The 17,681-nt window shown below is 42.1% G+C and overlaps 1 protein-coding gene across 5 annotated transcripts in view; it reads right to left on the bottom strand.

Moving 5' to 3' along the window:
• dgkzb (diacylglycerol kinase, zeta b) overlaps positions 1 to 17,681 on the bottom strand; it is a 55,384-nt gene that overhangs the window by 13,247 nt on the left and 24,456 nt on the right. The window contains exons 1-20 of one of the 5 annotated variants that reach the window (XM_081608293.1): positions 17,559 to 17,662; positions 11,543 to 12,500; positions 9,871 to 9,970; positions 9,279 to 9,374; positions 8,921 to 9,130; positions 8,769 to 8,837; positions 7,320 to 7,391; positions 7,134 to 7,250; positions 6,283 to 6,357; positions 5,973 to 6,074; positions 5,643 to 5,725; positions 5,500 to 5,560; positions 5,312 to 5,425; positions 4,785 to 4,925; positions 4,630 to 4,708; positions 3,603 to 3,658; positions 3,454 to 3,516; positions 1,839 to 1,912; positions 1,622 to 1,733; positions 664 to 863 (exon numbers count right to left, since the gene is read on the bottom strand). In XM_081608293.1, the coding sequence (XP_081464419.1) occupies positions 664 to 863; positions 1,622 to 1,733; positions 1,839 to 1,912; positions 3,454 to 3,516; positions 3,603 to 3,658; positions 4,630 to 4,708; positions 4,785 to 4,925; positions 5,312 to 5,425; positions 5,500 to 5,560; positions 5,643 to 5,725; positions 5,973 to 6,074; positions 6,283 to 6,357; positions 7,134 to 7,250; positions 7,320 to 7,391; positions 8,769 to 8,837; positions 8,921 to 9,130; positions 9,279 to 9,374; positions 9,871 to 9,970; positions 11,543 to 12,474 (2,756 nt within the window). In that variant the 5' untranslated portion in view covers positions 12,475 to 12,500; positions 17,559 to 17,662. The other 4 variants (XM_081608292.1, XM_081608295.1, XM_081608291.1 and 1 more) reach the window with 4 other exon arrangements.

Raw genomic sequence — 17,681 nt, 5'->3', positions numbered from 1 at the left:
ACTAAGATTTTTGCATTAGCAATTAGATGAAAAACACTGGGTAATATTTTGTGTTTTTGCAGTGTACTCATTAATTTTTAACTTTAAAAGGAACCACAATTAGTTGTAACAACAGACTTAATTTATTTTAGATGTAAAAACAATACTGTAAGTTGTTTAGTTTTTATAAACGTTAATAAGATATTGTCACACCAACGTGTTGTTCAAGCTGCAATGCATTATGGGTAAATGACGTCTACAGGTCTGACTGCGCTAGCTCCATGCAGCCCAAACAGCGATGAGTAACGTTATTGAGCCTTTTTAATTTGAACCTCGTTGAACTTGATCGGACTGCAGCCTTCCTGTGTTTACTCTGTAGATTCCAGTACAGAACCGACCAAACCGGGTCATCAACCCGTCAGGTCAACCCAGGGCCACCTCCATGGGTGAAAAATTTAACAAAAGACAAATTTTTTGAAGTAATTATAGTTTTTGTGTATAACATACAGCAACTTTTTAGTTAAAAGGAAAATTAGGACATATTTAGGCCAAAAGCAACTAATCTTGGATCCCTTTAAAAGCCTTTCGGTCTTTAGGAATGGGCTAAGAACAAAGCCCTGAGGCACTCCCTTAACAACAAAACATCTCCTCCTGAGTTTAGCACCGTTCAGTCCCGACTCTTACTCGTTCAGATGCGGCATGGAGATCCTTCGCTTGGCCTTCTGGACCATGTTGGTCTGGTTCCGCAGGTTGATGCGGATGATGGACGGCGCCAGCTTGCAGGGCTCGCCGTCCACCTGCATGGGGATGGACTTGAAGGTGGTGAGGGTCACCTCTTTGCACTGGTGAAGACGCTCGCCGTGGCCGCCCACCTGCAGCGTCGCCTGCACACAAAGCACAGGGAAAAATGAGCAGGTGGCTTAAAGTGATGACACTTAAAGGGGCAGTATTATGCATATGGGCCATTTTAACTAGGTTACCTTCAGTTGTTATGAGAATGCTGTATATATCAAATATGACTTAAAGGAAATTTGACTTTGCAATTTAATGCTTTGAAATTGGGCCTCTGTCTCTTTAAAAGCTCCTGCTCTTTCTGAAACTCCACCTTAAGGAAGTCATAACAACATGGCTCCTCTATTAACCCTTTAGCAACGTTTTATCAGCGTCCCACTGAGAAGTAGCTCCTATAATGAGTTCAGCAGAAGCTCAGTTCCACAAGCTGTTTGCTAATTGCTGCTGGCTAGTCTGAAGGAGCCGAGATGCAGGGAGGGCTGCTGGAAATATTGACTAAAGTAGCTTGGCAGTAAATGGTTAAAAACCACTGATTTGATTAATAAAATCATATTTAAGCACACAACGGTTATCTTGAAGGTTCTATTTATGCAAAAGTCTGGAGTCTAGACGGCCACATAAAAAGCTGTGGTGGGCCGGATTTGGCCCCCGGACCTTATGTTTGACACAGGTGCTCTAACTGAGCAAGTGTTGTCCTTTTGACTGAATAGTTGCTACTTTATGTTTTTATCTAAATTAAGGGGATTTTATTGTTCTTTTTTGCCAAGTCACATAGCCAGAGGCATTTATACTGAAATCAAAAAGTTAGCAGCCAATCCATGTGATCGCAGTCATTGAACTTTGACCTCACCAGAGAAGTCATGGTGAACCCGATGACCTCTATGCAGCCGTCGTCGTGACGCTGAGGCTCAAAGTCTTGACTCTCACTGGGGTTTCCCCACGGCGTGGTGCCGGCACAGTACCTGCAGAAAAAACAAGAACGACCCAAAGAGTTAAAATCAGTCACTGGAGACACAGAGGCGACGCTTTAACGCACTGTAAAAAATATTCCTCTACTGTTCTACAACCTGGGAATGTTGAGGAAGAGGAGGCACTGCAGCTTCATCTCCTGGACTTTGGCAGTCAGATCCGTGCCGTCACACTTTGAGAAAATACAAACGGGGTTAAAGGTCAGACGACCAGAACACACTCATGTGTGAAGATAAATAAAATCACAGCTCAGCTGAAGTAAATCAGGGAAATAAACAAAAATATTTCAATAAAAGAGGGAAAATGACTGACACACAATAGGTATTGAGCAAAAGAGCAGCTTCAGAGACTCGTATTCCAGCTTTCACATCCTTATTCTTTCCATTTTGCTGCTTCTAAACAATCACATTTCAGGACAAAATCTTGACTTTCTCCCAGCAGTGGTGTGTAGACTTATACTAATCTGCTAATAGTGAAGCTAATTTTTTGTTTAGCTAACTTTGAAACCATTTAGCTTAGCACTGAGCTTCCCCTAAATAAATGTTTCCAGAGCGATAATTTACTTGGCCGTTTTGTGAACTTTCAGTTGAATAAAGTTTGACGTCTGTGTTTTTCTTCAAGTAATGAGTGGTTTATAAGCATGCTCTTATTTTGAAAATGTGTCAACATTGTTTACACAGCAGTTCCGTTTCTACAACTGCGTAAAAGTCAAACATTTGCTAGAAAAAAACAAGAATTTTGAGATTAATCTCAGAAAATTTCTAGAAAAATTAGGTAATTCCCAAGTTTAGAAAATAAAAAGCTTTGGACTTTTGAAATTTTTGATTTTTTTTCTGGAAAAGTTTTTTTGCGGAAATTTAAATGGCCCATCAGACGTTCTCACTCTGTTCTTTTCCCAAATAACTTCATTTAAACATTTATTTGTACATGCTGGAAGAAAATAAAACACGGATAGCAAGATATGCACATAAACACAATAAAATCTGTAAATTATAATGCCAAAGTTAAATTTGTGCTTGATGGTTGTAGTCTTTCCAGTTCATGTATTATATAATTTGGAACTGAAGTTGGCGCTTAGCATCAACTTCCACCAACACAAAATGATGGTGTAGCGCTATAGCATTAGCGGAACAATTATTCTTTAGGGTTAGCGCAACCAACTTTCTAGTTAGCATAACCCACCACTGACCAACAGGCACATATATGTTGGTCTAACATTGAGCCTGATTATTTATATTTTTGTTTTGAATACCTGCCACATCACAGCTGTGATACACCTAGAATAGAGTATTGTTGATATTAAAGAGAAATACTTGTTATGTTTAGACCAAATATATCCTGTGGTTGTGTCAGAGCGAACATGAAGCCTGGGTGGGATAATGCATCTCACCGGCTATAAAAGGGACAGAAGAGAGGCAGTAACAAAGCCTGCTGATGTTATTGAAATGGATGAAGCTTTGTTGTAGCTCGTCGGATACAAAAGGCTCTGCAATGTCACTTAAATGTGTTTTATTCTCTCCGAATGCAGGTTTGTTGAAATAAAACCAAAACCTGCATCTGCAGCAGTGTGTCAGGCCTCAATCTGACCTGGTGATGGAAAATGATGCACAGAGCGAAATACCGGTTCTCTGAGCTCCAGAAATGAAAAACAATGGCTGTTTTTAAATGCTGCTCAGTTCTGAGAAAACGGCGTAAAGGAGAACCTGCACTCACCACCACTCTGATGTGTTTGGCGAGGTCTTTGGAGCTGCCGCTCAGGAAGTCCGAAAAGGCCGTCTAAAAAAAAACAACAACCCACATATGAATGGATGTAAGACGTTTGAGGGGATGGACTGACGGAGCAGGATGAGAGCCGGACTCACCCCAGCGTAGAACATCTTATTCCTGAAGCGGCTGTTGAACTTCTCCGGATTGGCCTCTGAAAACACAAAACAGGAGAAAATGTGATTCTAGTTAGGATTCCAGTGTATTTAGTGTTTGATTAAAAACCAGCCAGCAATTAAAAAATATAAAGCCAACAACTCAATATTTAGCTCAAACTGAAGTTCTGTGTTAGACCAAACACAACAACTGACTGTTAACAGTCACTATGTATAAATCCTGATATATAAAAATTAAATTATCTTGATATATATCAGGATTTAACACCAAGAAACACTCAAACATTTCCCACACAAAGAACAGAACATTCAGGCCGTTACAGTTTTATGTTTTTAGGCTTGATGTTTATTTGCGATTATTAATAAGCGGTGGTTGATTAGCTAATTTAAACTGATGATCTGTCAGAGACTTGGTGTTTAGGTTCCCATTTTTTTTTATTTTTTAACTGAACCAAATCTCATCAAATTCCACAGAGCAAAGTTGTCACAGTGGTAAAGTGGTAAAGTTGTCACAGTCAAGCTAGCTTAGCTGACCTACTTCCCTCTTCCTTGCTATTTTTTAATTAAACTTTTTCCTGACCTTGTAAACTAGTTGTCGTAGTGCCGACAACTAGTAGCAAAGCACTGTGTCCCTTTTTCTTTTATATTTCACACGTTCACTTGAGATATAACATGTTATGTTGACAACTTGGCAGCTAAAACGAAACACTAGCCTGCAAAAATGGCAACACCAGTTGATTGTTCAACAATAATTAAGTACATTTTTGGAAAATTGTCTCTTCCTTTTGAATTCTGCACCTAAAAATTAATCAAAGTATGAAAAAACTTAAACTGCTACTATAGCTCATAAAAACTAAACTAAAACTAAGCAACATTTAACCAATAATAACTCATTGAAAACTAGCAAACAGACTCCTAAAACTGAAACCAACTAAATTAGACACAAAGTCACAACAAAATAAGCTACAATGAAAAACCTCAAACTCCTGCAACCCTGGGCTGGACTGACCTCTGGATTCGTGGAAGCCCAGTGTGACGTGAGCGTCGAAGCCCAGACTGAAGTAGTTGTTGAAGACGTCGATTGGGAGCTGAAAAGCAAACGTAAACGAACTGTGACGCAGCTGAGGGAACGCTCGGTTTCATCTATGCCAAACCAGAGCTGACCTTGTCGGTCTGCTGCTCATCTCGCTCCTCGGGTCGAGCCTCGGTGTTTGGATCCACGTTGAGGTTCCATCGGTCCAGCTGGACGACGTTCCCGTCCTCCACGTGCGACAGGATCTTTGTGATCGGTTCGTCGGTGTAACCCTGAGACCGGAGCACAGCAGGATGACTGGAAAACATCTTCATTTATGCTCAGGGTCTTAACCTAAAGCTTACATTTTTAAACATGGCTGAAACGATTAATCATGATTAATCGATTACTGAAATAATCGTTTACTAATATAGTAACTGATTAATCACTAGCTAAGACAAAAAAAGGTAATTTACTGAAAGATCATGCTCAGAGCAGCAATGAAGCCAGTAGAAAAAATACATTTTGTTCTACCAAGAACTCCTCAAATTGCAGTTTTTTTATCCGATTAATCGATTATCTGAATAATTGATAACTAATCATTAGTTTCAGCTCTATTTCTAAATCGGAACAAACAAAATAAAACTTTAAACAGCAGCAGCGAAGCGACTGGACTCACCCCTCCCCAGTTCAGAGTCCTGGCCAGGTCGTTTCCCGTCCCCAGAGGAAGGATGGCGACCGGAGGCTGGGGGCGGAGCTTCAGCTGGTCCAACACGGACAGGATCCATCCCACCTGAACGGTCAGAGGTCATGTGACCACAGGATCCGTTTTATTCACAGCTCTGTTTTATTCATCGTTTAACTCACGGTGCCGTCGCCACCGCAGGCCAGGATCCGCAGGTTGGGAACTTTGGAGTACATTTCCAGCCTGCAGGGAGCAAAGAAACGGATCTGACTGAAATGTTTGAGGTTCCAGTGAAGAACGACAACGAATGAGGAAGACCGCTTACCCCTCTCTGGGTCCTTCTTTGGTCAGGTCAAACACCTGCCGAGGGTTCAGGTACCACATGAACGACTGGATGATCTTTGCTCCCTGAAGAAGAGGAGGAGGAAGGCGGCAAGTCAGCTGCTGAGTTACAATAGTTTTTGATTGCAAAGATCAGAAAAACAAATGGAGGAACTGATCAATGTGAAAAGATGGTACTATTTAATCTTAAGAAGACACAGAGCGTTATTTATTAATATTTTAACAGTTTGTTCATGAGTTTTATTAATATATTTTGGCACAGCTGGTTCCTGAGAACATTCAGGATCTTGATGTGAACCAAAATGAAAACTACCTGATTCCCGCCGCTTTTCGGATTAACAAACACCAGCAGGGGCTTCATTAGTTGGGAGGGGAGGGGCTTCACCAGGAAGGGCTTCCAGCGGCCATCTTGGAGCTGAAGAGCGACCAAAAGATCAGGAAGTGAGCAGACGCATGATGCAAAATGCTGCGTTCAATGTCAGTTTTAAACAAAATGCTGCATTCAAATTAACCAAAAAAGCTACATCCAATGTCATTACTGACCAAACTGCATTCACTAAGCAAGAAGATTCGTTATTTAATGCTGGCATCTTGCTCAGCACATAAAGCGGCTTTTTGCTGACCTCTGCTCCCTTCTTGGTCGACTTGTTGCACTTCAGTGACGTCCGTTTTTTCTTTTTACTGGATTTCAGAGACGTCTGCAGAAAAAATAGAAACTATCATCAACTGCAGACTTTTGTCTAGGCTTTGAGCAACTGATCAGTCTTCAGACAGAAGAGTCAATAAAAAATTAGAAGATTTATGGTGGAGGTTAGACTGAGGATAGAGTTACTAGAAATTCAATTAAAAAATGCTTTATTGATTCCAAAGGGAAATTAAATAAATTCAGAAAAAGTCTGCTCTAATTTTAAGAAGATTATTTAATAAACAAGACAAACTGAGGTTCATGTGTCAAGCTCAGAAATTTTCTATAAAAAATAAGGAAATTTCTGAGCTTCAGAAGTTAAAATTTGGAAAGAAAAAAATTCTGATATTTTGAGATTAGTCTAAGAAATTTTCTGGAAAAAACAAGTTAAAAATTTGCAAGAAAAATACTCAGAAATTTCAAGATTAATTTGAGAATTTTCTAGAAAAAACTTGGACATTTCTGAGTTTTAAAAGTTGAAAGTCTTTATTTTGAACCTCAGAAATTTCTTTTAAAAAAAAGTTTCTAGAAAATTTGACTAATCTCAAAACTTTTTGGTTTTTTTAAATGGAAACTTATACCTAATTTTTCCCCCATATAAATTGACCCTAATATGCCGTCATAAAAATTGAGTGAAAAAGCAGCAAGAACAACATAAAATGACAGCCTGGATCTCCAGACCAGTTTAAAGGATGATGGGAAAGTGTGGATCACACACAGGAAAAAGAGGAAGTGTCTGGAGTTTAAACCCAGCAGGCTGAGTAAAAAACATTTCTGGACAGTAAATACCTGCGGCTTGCGGACTCTGATGATCCAGGTCGGAGGGACGATGACGGCAGCGTGGGCCCCCAGAGAGCAGCACTCCTCTATCTGCTGCAGCATGAAGCACGTCACCTTGTTGTGATACTGAAACGGAGACGGAGAGTCAGCTGGCAGGAAGTTACCTGGAGCTTTTTGTCCATGACGTTAACTCACCGCCTGTTTGCACCACGAGCAGCTGATGGCTACGATCTCTTTGCTGTGAAATGTAAACTTCTGCTGGAAGCCCTGTTGGTGACATGATGGAGGTAGTTAGAGGAGCCGTCGATCTGAAACTCAAAGGTTTGATTCCAGTTTTCTCCTTGCACAAGTTGACATGCAAGCTGCCCATTGACCGGTGGTCAGTATGACTGGAAAACTGCTAAATAAATTAATTAGATCCCCATCAGTTGCAGTTTTCTGCATCTACTCTTCCTGGGGTTCACACGTTCAACACAGACAAAAAATACATGACGCACATAGATCACATGATAAATTAAAAATACAAGTAACTATAAAATAAACAAATACAATATAGAGGCATTAGATAAAAAAATAAATTATACTACAGTGAAAAACATACTAAAGAACATTTGCTTCAATATGTCGAGCAACACATTTACAGAAACACACACAATCAGTATAACACATAAAATTAGAGAAATACCTTCTAAAAGCTGTTCATAATTCATACCCATTTCACCATTTTAACTTTTCGCTCTAAACTCTTGAAACAGTTTCTGATTGTAACCAGCAGCAGAAACTCTGCAGCTACTGGTTGCTATGGTGACTCCCTCCTTTTTTAGGGAGCCTACAGCAGCGTCTCATTCACCAGCCTCAAACGGTCACTATGTAAAAACTATAAGTTGTTTCAGAAAAATTCTTGAACCACGAGTGTTAGAACCTTTTAGGGGCCATTCATACACGTTTTTATGCGTCTACAGAGTTTTATTTAGGAGGTACGAAAGGTTAAAGAGAACCTTTGGTTTTATTTTAGAAAGAAAAATATTGAGCTAGTTACAATGGGAGTGAATTAGAGTTTGGGTGTGAGGTCTCTGCACTTAGGGCCAAATTGATGGAAAACTATAAGTCCTAAGACGGTGAAAGAGAAACTGGGTGAAAGTGGAGAGAAATACCAACGTTTTGATTTATAAAATGTACATGTGGAGGTAAAACTGTGGAAGTGAGAGTAGTTTAAATCAAACAAATTTCAGAACTTCTCTTTGAGGTTAGAATCTAGAGTTTGTCACATTATTACTAAGCTGAACATCCTGATGGGAAATGGGGGGAAAAAAAACTCAAACTTAAAACAGTTACTTTGTAAAAACAGAAACAAGTTGTTTAAAGTTTGAGTGGTTGTTTAATAAGTTGATGTGGGAAATGTTAGATTTTTTCCTACATTTTTAAGCTACTGCCTAAAGTCTTAGCATGCTATTCTTGTTCCTGAGACGTTCTGATGAACTTTTTGTTTTTCCAGCAAAGTAACAACGCATTCATAAACTGCTAAATGTCCCCAAACCAGTGATAATTTTAGAGGGAAAACAACTATAAGGAGAAGAACTACTGAAGGAAATCAGTAAATCTAGTTTAGAAACAGGATAAAAACTCATCCAGTCACAGACCAACCTTCCCACACTGCCGACACTTCCCAGTCTGCCGTCTCCTGTGGACCCAGTGATGTCGAACAACGTTGGCCTGGAGAACGAGACATTTTTCAGAACACTCTTTACCTCAACGTAACAGTGAACACTTTCAGATCGTGAACATGCGCCGCTGACCTCTCGGACGGCTCGAGACGTCGGTTCCCTGAACGACGGTTTGCACCTGAAGTTAATCTGGGCAGAGGACAGAAACGTTGAGCTGGGGAGGAGAGACGTCTGAGACGAGGTGCTGACCTGGAGCTCATTTACCTTCTCCAGCTGCTCCATGCACATGACGTGCACCGATATCTTACAGCCAGCACATTTCATCCGTGGTACGGACTTTTGCTGGAAAACAGATCGGGTTCACGGTGAGTCAGGGTCATTTTCCCAAACCGTGTTTAGGGCCCCAGAAAGGCTTGGGCCGGCCCTGATAGAGTCGCTCCTCTTTTCCCGCTGACTGGGACCAAAAACAAACCGGTGGAGGTGAACTCACCAGAGACTTGGCGACGCAGAACTGTTCTCCAACGTAACAGAAGTCTCCGGAAACACTGGCTTCGAACCAGATGTGTTCCCCGTACTGGGCGTTCTCCTGCAGCCCAAATTACACAAAAATGATCCACTGGGAACCAATCTTGAGTCAAACAGAGTTTAGATCCCAAACTGATGGATGATACGGCTGAAAAATGTATCCCTCTATATGGCAGGGACATCTAAAGTGTGGCCCTGGGGTCCTCTGTGGCCCTTGGAACAATTTTGGCCTCCGATGGGCACTTTCGTAATTTTTTAACATGAAACTTTAAATTACATATTTATAATGTAATTCTAATTTATCTTTAATGGAAAGTGTTAGGCAAAAGTATTTTTCTTTTAATAGTTGTGTTTTACAAACATCCAATGACCTTTTACTCAAAAATAAGATGAAAACACATAAAAATGGGATGGAATAATTTCATGTGTTCTTCAACTATTTTGATGTCCCTGTAATGTAAACTGATGCTTTTCAAAAAGTGAAACTAAAGTTGAGTCTGTGTTTTATTGAATATAACTCAGCTGTGTTTCATTTCTTAATGAAAGCCGTGACTTACGCTCCAGTCGATGGTGCTGTTGGGCTGCTGAGAGTCCGTCTGTCCGGACGCGTTGGACTGAGTCGCAGCGTTCTGCAGGCCCGACTTGGCGATGGCTTTCCTGCAAACGGTAGAAGAAGAAAAAAAACCTCTGAGAAAGTTTCATTTACATTGGGCATTAAAGCAATTTAAGATAAATTTTACTAAATGTAACCAGAACTAACGTCATTTCAGTTCCAATGTCTTAGATCAAATAAAATGCATGAAGTAAATTATTGGAAACACTAATTACTACAGAAGTATTGATCACCAATTTTATGCTGTGCTTAAAAAAATGCAGCCCAAACTCTTCTAAAAATAGTGAAATAGCCCTTTAATTTACTACTGATTTGGACTGAGCACTGAACTCCAGTGATATTCAGAGGAGCACAAGGATGTTTACACAAAACCGTGCAATTAATTAATTGACTTGCTTCAGTTAATAAAAAAACATGTGTTTGGAGTCCAACCAACACTTTGAGCGCTAATGGTGACCCAGACGCCATGCCGCCCTGGGTGGCGAGCCGTTTGACCGATATAATGTCCCATTACATGTTTGAACAAAGAATGATCAGGTTTCTATGTTATAATTTCACACATTTTCCCCCTGATTGACTCGGAAGAAACATTTTTTGTTCAGACAGCTTTCAAAATGTCAAACTTTGGAACAAAACTTTGAGCGAGATTTTATCCGTCCTTACAGTATTTCTACATTTAGAGATTATATCATCACACATAGTCATCAGTCCAAGTTTTCACTCTCCTTTGTTTCCTGTAAAATAGCAACCCCAGCAGAGTTCCACCCGTTACCAAGCAACCCCAGCAGAGTTCCACCCGTTACCAAGCAACCCCAGCAGAGTTTCAGCATGTTTCTTCAGCTGCTTTTACCAGTGAATGCACTGTACAATGGCTGCTGGAATAGACAAGTATTTTGCTGTTGACGTACTTTTCAGAAACCACTTGCTGCATTTTTGTTGGTATGTGTAACTGGGTCTATATTAATAGTTTTATATTTCCACAAAATGTGTTCTTTTATGCATTTGTCTGCTTCTACTTGACTGTTGCTGTGTTCCTCTGTGTCTACTATAAGAGGTTTGGTCCTCCAACTCCGCCTTATTTTCTTCTTCTTTTGTTCAGGGTCCTCCAGGACTATTATAAATATTAAGTTATTAATTTCCTCTGCCCTTTTGTTATTCGTTCCACTGGGGAGAGATTAAATAAACTGAGACCGCCTCCAAATCCAGACTTGATGTCTTGTGGTTTGTTTGATCACCACACAACACACACAACGCAGAAATCCACCGGTCACATATGCAGGAGGCTCTACTTTTACTTTTCAAAGGTGTACTGTTGTATAATTTTGCATCTGTTTGAAGCTATTTTTATGTGCTAATGTAAATGTTGAGTTTGGGGGGGCGTGGCCAGGATTGGATTTGAAGTGACAGGAGGCAGTAAAATAGTTTAAAATAGCCTATTTTGATCAGACTAAAATCTCATTTTCTAAGAATGATTTTGTGAAAAGAGGTAATGAACATGTTTTGTATAGACCGATCCTAAACTGTTCAAGGAATCAGATCACCTTTAAGTTCTTAGATATTTGGGTTTTCATCACACAGAGCTAAATTAGTGTGCAGACAGCAGCTGGACTACATACAGCAAGAAGGCACTCAGACTCTCCAGGCGGGAGTCGTAGCTGTGGGGCCCCAGCGGGCTGAGGAACCCGGGGCCCCTGTAGAAGGCCGGGTGGTTGAGGTAGTAGACGGAGCTCTTGCGGCAGGGCAGCGGGTGGCCTCTGCCCGGCCAGGGGCTCCCAGCCTTGGAGATCTTCCTCCTCTTCCTCTGGCTGGAGCCGCGGTAGCAGACGAACGGGGACAGGTCTCCGGCGAACACCTGGGAGGAGTTCCTGCGAAGGCAGCGAGGGGCCCGGATCAGGGGCCGCGACTGGGACAGAACATCCGGGGGCTTAATCAGCACCTGCAGGGCGGAGGTTGAGAGGGAGGAGGTGGAGGCTTCGTCCTCCTCTTCCTCCTCAGGCAGCTGCTCCGTCTCAGACAGGAGGCTGCCTTCTGATTGGCTGTTGCTGGAGTAATCGCTGCTGTCGTCATCTTGGTCCGATTGGAGGCTGCTGGAGCGGGAAAATGCCGCTCTGTTGCCGACTCCGCCCCTCACCTCCACCTGCTGTTCCCCTGCGGGAAGCCCCGCCCCCAGGCCGCCCCCTTCGCCTTCTTCGTCCTCCTCCGCCATCTGGATGAGGCTGGCCAGCAGCATGGACGGCCCTAGCAGGTGGGTGTCAATGGTCCGCAGCTTCCCCACCTTCCTCCGGCACACGGCGAACCGCGGGTTCAGGCTGGGCGTGGTGGTACTGGACCGCCGGCGGCCATGCTTTCTCTTTGGCGCCGGCGGCTGGACGGTGGAGCGTCGCCGCTGCGTCAGGCCGGAGGATGGGAGGCCCACGCTGGAGCGGCGGCGGGCCTTACTGGTGGGGATGGCGACGCTGGGCCGGCGCTGGCGGCATGCAGCGGCGGCAGGGTCCGCCTCCAGGGACGCTTCCTTCCTCCTGAAGTGACGACGGAAAAATGTGTCCATGTTGGACGCGGAGGGGTCTCCTACGGCTGTTGGTGTAGAAAATTATGCCGAGTTACCGGAACTGATCTCAGTGAGAGGTAGGGGATGGCAATTATCGTATCGTTTGTCACGATAAATGATAAGATGTTGATTTATCATTAATGATAATTAAAACCCCTAAAACGGTCTGAATTGTTGAGATTGTTAATGTACCAGGGCTGCACAGTAAATCAGTCTCCTGGACCACTGGACCACCTCTCCCAGTAGCTGCGTTTCCATTTCAGATGCGAGCAAAACTTTGTTGGCATTTCATTAATGTCAAGAGAAACACAATTTCGCAATCCGGTGTTTCCATTAAATAAAAAACGCAACTGAGATCACATGTGAATATGAAAAACATGCTGCGCCATCATCCCCTATGACTTCCTGTTGTCTTTATTTTCCTGTTGTTGATCACATGACTCGTGTGATGCGAAAAATTTTCCATTGCAGTTTTGCAAAATACACAAATTTCGACAGGGCCGAAAAACCACTTCGTCCTGCCACCAAAACTTTTCTCAAAATTGCCATTTCTATGAAGCGAATTTATTTTTGTAGGTCCAGTTTGCAGAAATGTAAGGATCAGGGGTTAAGAACGGTCGTAAACGGCATAATGGAGGAGCATTGTTGTGACAACTTGCAGAAGTCAGAGTGGAAGAGTTGGACCTTCTTAAAGAGACAGAGGCCCATTTTCAAGGGGTCTAATTGCAACATCAAGTTTCTTTTAAATTATTAACCATCGGTTAATCAGATTAAAAATGAGATTTAACAATTTTTCATGCAATATTAGAAAAGCATTAAGATAAAGGTGTTTATCTTAAATGCAAAATGTATATTATTTTTTTACAGTTTTAGCTTAATTACTGCTCTAAATGTGTTTTTTTTTTCACCAAATGCACTTTTTTGAATCTGTACACTCCAACTGTTAATCTAAATGAGTTGACGATTATTTCAATAATCGATTAATCACAATTAATCCGATTGTTTCAGCCCTACTCGATTATGCTTTAAAATGTCACCATGCGCCTGAAAAACATGTCATGCTGCCCCTTTAAGGCTGGTTAATCCACAGGTAAATGACCTGACATGTTTTATGCCCAACAGGTTCACTTTAAACTCACATCTCGGCAGACTGCAGGACCAGGCAGCTTCTTTCTCCTCTTTTCTGTCTCTTTTGTTAGGAAAGTTTGTGTGGTTTGGTGAAACCCGACTGAACGACATTTATCTGCAGAATTTCCCCTGAAATCTTCGAACTCCTTCCTGTGGAAGGAGACGACGGTCTACCTCCTCCTGGTGGCGACAGCAGCCCTCTGACTGCTCGGTTCATTCAGGCTGAATAAAGGTCTCCTCAGGTTACAGAAGCACCTGATCCCTGTTCACCTGGAACATGAATTATAAATCGCTCACGGGAAGTGAGGCTTTCACTCCTCAGGAGAATCAGCACGACGACAGGAAGCTGTCATCGCCGCAAACCACAACTGTAATTAAAGCCACGACAACCTGCTGCTTTCCAGGCCTCCGAACAGAAAACATCAGGAATCAGAATCTGAAACGCCACGTCAGCGGTCTGAATGCTCAGGCTGAGGCTCGATGATCCAAACATCATTATCCATCACTGCAAAAACAAAAACTTACCAAGTACTTCTGATTCTAGTTTCTCATGCAAATGTCTCGAAATAAAACAAAACTAACTTTCAAGTAACTTTTCAACAAGATACAGAAGCTTGTTTTCAGTAAATAATACCTTACTATTGATGTTTAAATAAAGTACTAGTTCCACTGGCAGATTATTTTTCAAAATGTCATAAGTGAAATAATCTGCCAGTGGAGCTAGTACATTTTATTTATATTAAAATGTACTAGCTCCTGTGTCTTCCAAAGAACGTTACAGGAGCTTTTTTGGAAGCTCCTGTATTTCAAGTTAAAGTTCTTGAAATAAGACAAAACTAAAAATTTTTCATTAGAAACAAAACTAAAATACTTGGTAAAAACGTGTGTTTTTGCAGTGCAGCGAGAAACTGAGCCTCTGTACAGAAGTCAAAACCTCGAGAATCAAACAAATGTGTCAGAAGAAAACACACAAATGTTGAAAAATGGTTAATAGAAGAAAAAACTACAAAGAGAGATAGAAAAAGTCCATAAAAAGCAGCAAAACGCCCAAAGAACCCAAAAGAACCAACCCAGGAAGAAGCTAAACAAACTCCAAAACAATGCAAAAAGATGCATCATGAAAAACTGACAGAGAGGACGGCAACGAAACAAGCAGAATTAAAGAAAAAACCCAAAGAAGTATTAATTAGAAAAAACAAAAATATGTGAAACTAAAATCAAGTTAAAGGAAACAAAATAATCTGAATGGATTATCTTTAAGAGGACAGAACAAACAAAACGAGCTAAACGTCCAAACAGACGAGTCAACAGAAACACGGGAGGAACCTGGACGACAAGTCGGTACTTCCTGTTCTGCCAGCCTTGCGCCACCTTTAGAGAGGGTCACCAGTATCACCAGTGTTCCCAATATTCCCAGTGTGTCTGCAGCAGCGGTTGTGATCCCTGATCCCTGCTGTGTTTCCTCGACTGTCGGCTCCAACGGATTAGCAGGAAGACGTTACGTGAGCGTCTGCCTGCAGATTATCAGGGACAGCAGCTATTTATAGACCCTCGTCTTCCTCACCGTCACTCTGCAGCCTCACCTGCCTCCCGTCTCACCTGTCACCCGTCTCACCTGCCACCCGTCTCACCTGCCACCCGTCTCACCTGCCACCCGTCCCCCCTGCCACCCGTCTCACCTGCCACCCGTCTCACCTGCCACCCGTCTCACCTGCTCCCCGTCTCACCTGTCACCCGTCTCACCTGCCACCCGTCCCACCTGCTACCCGTCTCACCTGTCACCCGTCCCACCTGTCACCCGTCTCACCTGCTCCCCGTCTCACCTGTCACCCGTCTCACCTGCCACCCGTCTCACCTGTCACCCGTCTCACCTGCCACCCGTCTCACCTGCCACCCGTCTCACCTGTCACCCGTCTCACCTGCTACCCGTCTCACCTGCACCCCGTCTCACCTGCTACCCGTCTCACCTGCACCCCGTCTCACCTGTCACCCGTCTCACCTGTCACCCGTCTCACCTGCCACCCGTCTCACCTGCTCCCCGTCTCACCTGTCACCCGTCCCACCTGCTACCCGTCTCACCTGTCACCCGTCTCACCTGCTACCCGTCTCACCTGCTACCCGTCTCACCCGTCACCCGTCTCACCTGCTCTCTAACTTGTTATATGTCTCACCTGGTAACTATCTAAACCTGTCACCCATCTCACCTGTTCCAACCATTACCTGTCTTACCTGGCCCGTCTCACCTGCTACCCATCTCATATGATAATCATCTAAACTTTCATCTGTTCCTCTTGTTAGCTTCCTCTGCTGGTAACTGTCTCACATTTGACCTATTTCACCAGCCACACGTCTCACCTGGTAGCTTCACCTGGCTTAATTCTCACCTGTTCCAACAATTACCCATCTCACCAGTAGACTGGGTTTGATTCGGGTCCAGAACCACAACATTCGTTACATTTTCAGGTGGTGCGGTTCACCTTCACATTGCACTGTATCAAATGATCCAAACTTATTTGCAAAGTTGTTTCCCTCCTTGCCTCTGGGGGCGCTGCACCAAGAACCACTGAAGAAAACCAGATGAAAACCTCAAAAGAAGGCATAGAGCGCAACTTCCTTGCAGTTTTCAGAAGTTTCTAAAGGCGATTGATGCTACTAACTGGTTATGATAAATACATTTTATAAAGAAAAATCTTTGCTACAAAAAGAAAACCAAGCTAATCTATTAATATTTTCACAATAACATACCTCAAATTGTGTTTATATTTATGATTCCCAGCTTCGTTTTTACATATTTGACACACCGTTTATCATTTTTGCATTGCTGCTGCTGTGTAAAATATAATTCAATCCTAAGATTAATAATCTGTAGTGTGATGAAATATAAAGCCCTGAATTCTGCGTCACATGTGGGAGATTTTTTCTGCACGAGGCAAAGCTTGTTTTCATACATTTGCATGTTTCACAACGCCTCTCTTGTTTTCTGCTCTGCGTTAGAAAGCTGGGACGCTCCGCTTTGCCTCGACGTTTTTCCAGGTGTCTGGGTCGTTATCTGCAGCAGCATGAAACCAAACAGTTTTATCAAACAGTAAACTAAACGCCGGCTGCTTTTTAATTATAAAACCATTGTTGCCACGGCAGCTGATGAAGCTGCTGACGTCTGATGATGAAGATGTAACAAGTGAAGGCACTTTATAAAATATATTTTACATTAAAAGCCATATTTAAATGATTGTATTTTTGATTTTTACTGTTTTATAGAACATATATTTAAGTTTTAGATTTTTTTTTATCTTAATTTTTGTATTAAAATAAAAAGAATCCTCTCCATCTGGAAAGTTTGTGAACAAGAAATTGGGTTTTGGTTCCATCTTGCTCTCAATGAATATATCTAGTTAAACCAGCAGGAAGTGTTTCTAAATTCAACAAGTTTCCACTTTGTTCTCAATATATACATTTTAAACATAAATATATAAGAAGGGAAACAAATTAAAAACTTAAAAATAATTCAACATTTTAATTTTTTTTTACCATTTGTTCCCTTGGAAGGACTTTCAGCTCTGTCGCTAAATTTACTTCTGATTTTTTTCTTGTTTCTAAAACGAGTTTCCTACAAAACCCAGAAAAAAATTAAAACATGAGACAAGATCTGAAAATCAAACTCGATTTTAAGCAAACGTTGTGTTCCGATTCATTAAAATTAGAATCAACATTAAATGAGCAGCGGCGACAGTTTTAAAGGTTTGATCGTATCGGAAATGTTTTTTGGCAGCAAACAGGAGGATCAGGAGAGGAAACCTGAGCCTAATCTGAGAGCAATCTGTCTCATTAAGTCCGAGATCGATCCACCAAGAGGCAGAAACACCGGCTGAGATGGTCCAGTGGTTTTAAAATAAATCAAAACACCAAACAACAACAGAACAAAAGAAAAGCGGCGGATCTTCGCAGCTGAATACAACCTGACAGGCGGCGGAGAGACGCTGGGTCCTGCGCAGATGGAGAGCAGAGGCAGCGCTGTGTGAACGCACAGCGAGCGGCCGGTTTAAATAAACTCTGCGGGCTGAAAACTGCAGCTTCACCTC

The sequence above is a fragment of the Poecilia reticulata genome, chromosome 6 (genome assembly GCF_904066995.2).
Source record: "Poecilia reticulata chromosome 6, P_reticulata-male-v2, whole genome shotgun sequence".
In the NCBI taxonomy this organism is placed as follows: domain Eukaryota; kingdom Metazoa; phylum Chordata; class Actinopteri; order Cyprinodontiformes; family Poeciliidae; genus Poecilia; species Poecilia reticulata.
Note: the sequence above shows the minus strand (reverse complement) of the source record. Positions and strands in the feature narration are given on the sequence as shown.